The sequence below is a fragment of the Mus caroli genome, chromosome X (genome assembly GCF_900094665.2).
Source record: "Mus caroli chromosome X, CAROLI_EIJ_v1.1, whole genome shotgun sequence".
Taxonomy (NCBI): domain Eukaryota; kingdom Metazoa; phylum Chordata; class Mammalia; order Rodentia; family Muridae; genus Mus; species Mus caroli.
In genome coordinates this window covers 130,073,300-130,081,132 of record NC_034589.1, presented here as the reverse complement: position 1 = coordinate 130,081,132, position 7,833 = coordinate 130,073,300, and the positions used below count along the sequence as shown (strand labels likewise).

Here is a 7,833-nt window from a genome sequence, read left to right as displayed (position 1 = left end):
ATTAAGGATGTTGAACATTTTTTCAGGTGCTTCTCTGCCATTCGGTATTCCTCAGGTGAGAATTCTTTGTTTAGCTCTGAGCCCCATTTTTAATGGGGTTATTTGATTTTCTGGAGTCCATCTTCTTGAGTTCTTTATATATATTGGATATTATTCCCCTATCTAGTTTATGATAGGTAAAGATCATTTCCCAGTCTATTGGTGGCCTTTTTGTCTTATTGATGGTGTCTTTTGCCTTACAGAAGCTTTGCAATTTTATGAGGTCCCATTTGTGGATTCTTGATCTTACAGCACAAGCCATTGCTGTTCTATTCAGGAATTTTTCCCCTGTGCCCATACCTGGAGGCTTTTTCTTGCATGCAGCAAAATGCTAAGTCCTGTTTATGTATCCAGTCTGTTAGTCTATGTCTTTTTATTGGGGAATTGAGTCCATTGATGTTAAGAGGTATTAAGGAAAAGTGATTGTTACTTCCTGTTATTTTTGTTGTTAGAGGTGTAATTATGTTTGTGTGGCTATCTTCTTTTGGGTTTGTCGAAAGATTACTTTCTTGATTTTCCCTCCTTGTGTTTGTGTTTTCCATCTATTATCCTTTGTAGGGCTGGATTTGTGGAAAGATATTGGGTAAATTTTTGTTTTGTCATGGAATATCTTGGTTTCTCCATCTATGGTAATTGAGAGTTTTCTGGGTATAATATCCTGGGCTGGCATTTGTGTTCTCTTAGTGTCTGTATGTGATCTGCTCAGGATCTTTTGGCTTTCATAGTCTATGGTAGGGTCTAGTGTAATTCTGAGAGGTCTGCCTTTATATGTTACTTGACCTTTTTCTCTTACTGTTTTTAATATTCTTTCTTTGTTTAGTACATTTTGTTTTTTGATTATTATGTTACAGGAGGAATTTCTTTTTTGGTCCAGTATATTTGGAGTTCTGTAGGCTTNTTGTATATTCATGGGCATCTCTGCCTTTAGGTTAGGGAAGTTTTCTTCTATAATTTTATTGAATATATTTACTGGCCCTTTAAGTTGAGAATCTTTACTCTTTTCTATACCTATTATCCTTAGGTTTGGTCTTCTTATTAAGTCCTGGATTTCCTGGATGTTTTTGGCTAGGAGCTTTTTGCATTTTGCATTTTCTTTGACTGTTGTGTCAATGTTTTCCATGGTATCTTCTGCCTCTGAGATTCTCTCTTCTATCTCTTTTATTCTGTTGCTGATGCTTGCATCTATCACTCCTGATCTCTTTCCTAGGTTTTCTAACTCCAGGGTTGTCTCCCTTTGTGATTTTTTTTTATTGTTTCTATGTCCATTTTTAGATCTTGGATGGTTTTGTTAATTTCCTTCACCTGTTTGATTGTGTTTTCCTGTAATTCTTAAAGGGATTTTTGTGTTTCCTCTTTAAAGTCTTCTACCTGTTTACTTGTGTTCTCCTGTATCTATTTAAGGAATTTATTTATGTCCTTCTTAATGTCCTCTATCACCATCATGAGAAGTGACTTTTGATCCAAGTATTGCTTTTCTGGTGTAATAGTGGAACCAGGACTTGCAATGGTGGGAGAATTGGGTTCTGATGATTCCAAGTAACCTTGGTTTCTGTTGCTTATATTCTTGTGCTTGCTTTCTGCCATCTCTAGTGCTACCTGAACTAGTTATATCTAACTGGAGCCTGTCCTTCCTGTGATCCTGGTTGTGTCAGAACTCCTCAGAGTCCAGCTGTCTCTGTGATCCTGTGATTCCAGGATCTTGTGATCTTGAGATCCTGGGTGTGTCAGAGTTCCTGGGAGTCAAGCTGCCTCTGGGACCCTGAGATCCTCGTATGACCAAACTCCTGGAATCCTGTTATCCTGTGATTCTGTGATCCTGGGCATGTTAGAGAGCCTGGAGTGGAGCTTCCTAAAGGTGGTGTGGAACTGGCTCTGGAGTTTGTGCCCAAGGTGAACTGGTGTAGACCAGAAGGAACCTGAGCCACTGGTCAGGCGAGGTTCCTGTGTCCCTGGATCCCTCTAGTCCCAGTTGCTTTTGGTGTTGTTGGAACAGATGCTGTGTCCTCCTCACCTCTGATTCTACAATCCTGGGCATGTTAGAGCATCTGAGAATAGAGCTTCCTCTGGGTGTTGTGGGACTGTGTTTAAGGTGTATCTTAAATCACAAACCATATCCTAGGATGGGTTTCACACAGGGAAAAAATAAATTGACATACTGAAAGAAAACTTTTGAGAATTAATATATACCCTCAAAGTATATAAGATTTGTTCTCATGAAAATCCATATGACTTAAAGACAGAGATTCATAAATACATACATTTTCTTGCACATGCCTAGAAAAGCAAAAGACAAGGGTAAAATAATACAACAACGTACAGTGTGTGCATGGACATAACCTTCCTAACAAATAGCTTGACAAAATATGAAAGCACCAAGTCATGAGAAAAGGGACAAATGATATGAAAATAGAGATCACAGGAAGACAAAGGAAACTTTGATCTGTGAGAAGCATATTCATAATCGTAAAAAGAGGAATGCAAATTGAAAGTATATTGAAAGGGCACTCTTCTACCATAATGACAACTAGAAAAGGTTTTTAGTAATAGAGATGAAGCTGTAGGGAAATAAATCTCCTTTGTTGCTAAATCAAAGGTAAATCATAAATGTTTGGGAAATAGTGATCTGGTAATATGTGTAAAAAAACATGTGCATACATGGGCACTCATTTCCCACAATTTATCTTTCCAATTCATGCTTATTGATGCAATAAGAATTAATCAAAGATTTGCATCTTAGCAGTTATGTTTTATAGCAGCAAACTATTGAAAACTACATAATCATGAATAGGGAGCTTGATACTAATTTATAGCTTATATATACAATGAAATTGAATGTAGTAAGAATAACATATCCTGAGAACACTGATATAAGAAAAACACAAAATAAACATAATACATCCTATTTTAAAAACAAAGAGGATGAACATGTGGGTATGTATTCAGGGGCCAATGAACACAGGTAGAAAAGAGTTTTTCATTGTATTCATAATATTTACTAATTGTGAATAAAATGAATATATTATCTATTGAAAAGGAACAACATTTAATTTAACAAAGAACTCCTTTGCAATATTACAAATGTGCATTTATATAAATAAACACACACACACACACATCTCAGTACCACACTTTAAGCGACTATGCTAATTGGACAGTTTATTTTACAAATCTACATGTTCATAAAAAGGAATATACCAATGAAGAATAATCATGTATATTAGTTTAAAATGTAAATCTCCAATCACACAAAAGTACACTTTAAGCTGCAGAATGTAAAATGTTTAGAAAGCTGTTCCCACTTCCACTCTATAAATAATGAAAAGGAATTATAATAATACTCTCTAAACTTAATGTGCAAATGAACACATCTTCATAAACTATTATACTATTATTAAGGAGTCTCAGTTAATGCTAAATTATTTCAAAATAATTGTAATGTAACTTCTTTTAATAAACCACAAATATTTACTCTTAATATCCATGCTATGCAAGAAACTCTGGCCCTTTTCCCAGATAAACTCACATTTGAGAAACAGCTTTTTCTATGGTTCAAATTACATTCTATTTCAAAGCACTCATTTCCATAACATAGCTGAAAATTAATCAATTTGTGTTCCCACTTTATTTTCAGAATGCTGTTGCTTAAGTTCCAGTGTGCTGCGAAGTGGAAGAATTTAGTTGTTTTGCTGTATTATGCTCAGTTCATGATTTAGAAGTCTGCACTACTTCTTTGCCATTCCTGGGTGGCAAGGATTATACTGCCACTCTTACACTTTCTGTGTTATAGCACCTAGGAAATTCATTTGAATGGCCCATCTATCAGAATTCTATGTAGTCAGTCATTTAGAGTGTTAGTGTTTCCTTAGTGTTCATATGAAGTTCTATTCAGTGCATTTAATCACAAGACTCATTTCCTGCTGAATCTGAAAAAAAAAAAAAAAACTCCCTTCTCACAGTTGTACCCTCATTCTCACAACATCTACCCTCTGGTAGAGCTAGCTTTATATTAAAACATCTCCAAGCATTTAATTTTCCTCCTTTCTTAGAAAGACTACCTGGTGATATTCATTTGATTTTCTTAATCCTCTAATGATATGGTACACCATCATTATATGAAATAATAAAGCTAGAGGGAAAATGTTATTAAGTCAATTATTTTTTTGCTTTTTGGGCAAGTGAATAGAGTTGGACCTTTCATACACCACTTTACCAGTCAATCTACCACAGACAGAAAAGGGCTTGGAGCCAAAAGAGCCATTAAAAACTGAAAGAAACTCTTGATCTCAAAACTCACTATTATCTTTTCCCATTCCCCATCTTATCATACACATAAAGATGCTACTCTTATTCACAGAAAAATATATATGCATAATAATAATAATTGAACTTTAACACTTCCTAGTAGGTAGAGGAAAAATTATTCTAGAGACACTTATCTGAGATTCAAGCCATTGACCCTCCCCCATTCAATATGTGATTTTGAGTGATGCTAGAGTACATAGAGTTAGGAAGCTGATTCAAAGTGAGACTCCATAGCAGCCTCCCTGAGATCATTATCCATGATATGGTGGAACCTTGTAGTGATACAGCTGTTTTGCAGTCACCTACACTTCTGTAGGAAATCCCTTATTCATGTTCAGTTGGCAAGTCCAATAACTTCATTGGTCAACACAATTTGGACTTTGGATAAATCATAAAATGATCTGCCATTGGTGCTCATAGGGGGTGGGTGAGAAGATGTTTATTTGCATCTCCCCAGGACACGTTTGAAGTAGGAAGAATTCCAAAAGCCATATACAACAAACGACATCCTGAAAAATATACCTGAATATGACAATAATATCCAAATTAAAACATTAGAAACACTAAGGTGAAGAGACACTTTTTCTGAATAAATCTAGTTACCACCATTCATCAAAGAAATCTCTCATTATGGCAAATGAAGAACATCATAAAACAACAACAACAACAAAACCACACACAACTGGACAAAAAACAGAGATCAGTGTTTTGGGGGGAATCCAGCCTGGCATCAACATCTCTGCATCTATGACTCAGGAAACCATCACAGAAGAAGAGGTAGAAATCTTCTAACAGCAAGATTACCAAGAAGTCTGGAACAACAACAGTATCAATGCACATGTTAATATAAAAATGAGACAATTTTATGGGGTTCTGCTCCAAGACAAAGGACTATAGGTAATTAATCACTGCTTGAAGGAGGAAAAACAGGAAAGAAGGGATAAATGAATACAGAAAATAAGAGTTCCTTCAACTCTGTTTTTTGATTTAAGCACTATTTTCTCATTATGATTCAGTGAACTTTTAGTCGATTTGATAGCTTGTCTCAAATTTATGGTGGTTTAATTCCTCTGCTATTGTTGATTGGCTACTGAAACAAATACCTTTTGTCCCCGAGGTCCTGGAGGGCCTTCTGGACCTGGAAATCCTGGTAAACCTGGATGACCTTCTAAACCTGGAAATCCCCGTTCTCCCTGCAATTAAACAAGAATGTAAAGTCATTTGTGAACTTTTAAGCACAGACATAGTTGTGTTTCAAAAGTTCAAACGACTGTCAGATGAAAGCAACATAATATAGTGATATGTTTTGTCCACAATATCTAATAACATGGACAAGTCTGTAAAATGTGAGAAGAAAAAATACAAATCATCCCAAATACATATCATATATAGTAAATATAACCTCTTTGCTACTTGTAGAGTTAGACAATATATCAGAGATAAAGTGAGAATATAATAACTGCTTTAACCTCATTCGATAATAAAGAAGGCAAGCGGCTATATTAAGAATTTCACAATTTTTACATTTTAAGAGCTAGATTATCTCACATTATTGAATGGTTTGTTACTAGCAGAACTAGGATTAAAACTCTGACTACAAGTTCCACTCAAAAAGAAAAGGACAAAGAAAAAAGAACCTGGTTCTTGTATATTTCCCAAAGTACAAAATAGCTAAATGTTGGGTTTTCAGCTGGCATTTGTCAAATGTCTAGAGTATGCCATGTGTATTTTCAAAGCAAAAGTACTATGTGGACTACAGAAATAAATGGGAATAAACCAGAGACTGAAGATAGAGGATGCTGCCCAGTGAAGTAGCTAGGCAGGTAAAGCCTGACTGAGTTCAATTCTCAGGAACCAGAGAGTAGAAGGAGAATTGACTTCTGCACTCAGACACTGTGACATATACATATACAAACACACACATGTGCATGCACACACACACACACAGACAAACATGTACATGTATGCACACACAGAGACACACATACACAGAGAGATATACACTAAAGTAATTAATGTTAAAATAATTTTTAAAATTGTTATGTCCTTTTAATTGCAATAAAATTACATCATCTTTCCCCTTCCCTTTGCCCCCTCCTTCCTCTCCCAGGCACCCACCTTCCAATGCTCCATAACCTTCCACAGAAATTGATAGCCTTTTTTTTTCTTTAATCATTTTTGTTACATACATACATGTATGTATACGTATGCACCAGTAAAAATTGTAGAAGAAAATAGAGGATGCTAAAAGCTTAATTATGTTGATATCAATAAAATGTTATAACTTTTAATGGCATGTCCTGAGATTCCCTCCCATTATCACAGAACTAGAGACAGAAAAGTAGATGTTATACAGTAGCAGAAAAGAACAAGAAGAACAATCTTGAGAATTTCAGAGGTAGAATGTTTGCTAAAGTAAAAGAAATATAGCTTTACTGGGCAAGAATGGACTAAAAATATGGTTTTTCTACCTAATTTCTTTAAATGAACAGGAAGAAAAGCTAACACTAGTGATGTGCCTACATTTGCTTCCGAGGCACTCATATAATCCTTTTAAACCACTATCAATTTGTGCTGTAATTTTCACACATTTATAGACTGAATGGGAAGTGGTTGCCTATTTCTGAAAGACAAACTTAAAAACAAACCACTGACATATCCTGCTTGCCCATGTTTGAATTAAAAAAATGATTTGTGAAATCTATTATTCTCTTTTTGCTATCTTTTAAATATAAGTATTACTTAGATTCTTTTATTGCCTTCTCTTTTTCCCTGGAAAATTGAAAATAGTAATGGTAAGTTCTTATTAGCAACTTTCTTAAGCATTTCCCCAAATAGGTTAAAACTCGAAAGACTGTAAAAATAGCCCACCTGTGTTGAATGTTTTTCTGTTTTCCAGACTGTTTAAACTCCTTCAGAGTTTTGTTTTATCTTACTTTTTTCTCCCCATTTTAAGACAAAGTAAAATTATTATTTTCATTTTATGTGTGAAAAGTCATGAGAGAGAAGTTTTATAATTTTCCTAAGTGTAAACTTGATACATAGAACACAGCTCATCTGTCTCAGTCAGAAGTTTATGTTAACCTGGACAGCACCTTCTCCTTTGCCTCTACATGGAAACAGTCATGGCTTTTTCAATGTTGTAATTTTAGTGTCCAATAGAACAAATATTCAATAGAAACCCATTTATATTATTCCTCCTCCTATGGGACTACAAACCCCTTCAGCTCTTTGGGTATTTTCTCTAGCTCCAATATGAACTAACCAGTATCCCCCAGAGCTCCCTGGGACTAAACCACCAGTCAAAGAAACCACACAGAGGGACTCATAGCTCTAGCTGCATATGTAGCAGAGGATGGCCTAGTTGGTCATCAATGGGAGGAGAGGCCCTTGGTCCTGTGAAGGTTCTATGCCCCAGTATAGGGGAATGCCTGGGCCAGAAAGCAGGAGAGGGTGGGTTGGGGAGCAGGGGAAGGGGAAAGGGGGAAGGGG

General features: G+C 35.7%; 1 protein-coding gene across 3 annotated transcripts in view; it reads right to left on the bottom strand.

Annotated features, from left to right (window-relative positions):
* Positions 1 to 7,833, bottom strand: part of Col4a5 (collagen type IV alpha 5 chain) — a 211,583-nt gene that overhangs the window by 130,789 nt on the left and 72,961 nt on the right. For all 3 annotated transcript variants that reach the window (XM_029473096.1, XM_021152696.2, XM_029473097.1), the window contains exon 3: positions 5,445 to 5,534. In XM_029473096.1, the coding sequence (XP_029328956.1) occupies positions 5,445 to 5,534 (90 nt within the window). The remainder of the gene's footprint in view (positions 1 to 5,444; positions 5,535 to 7,833) is intronic.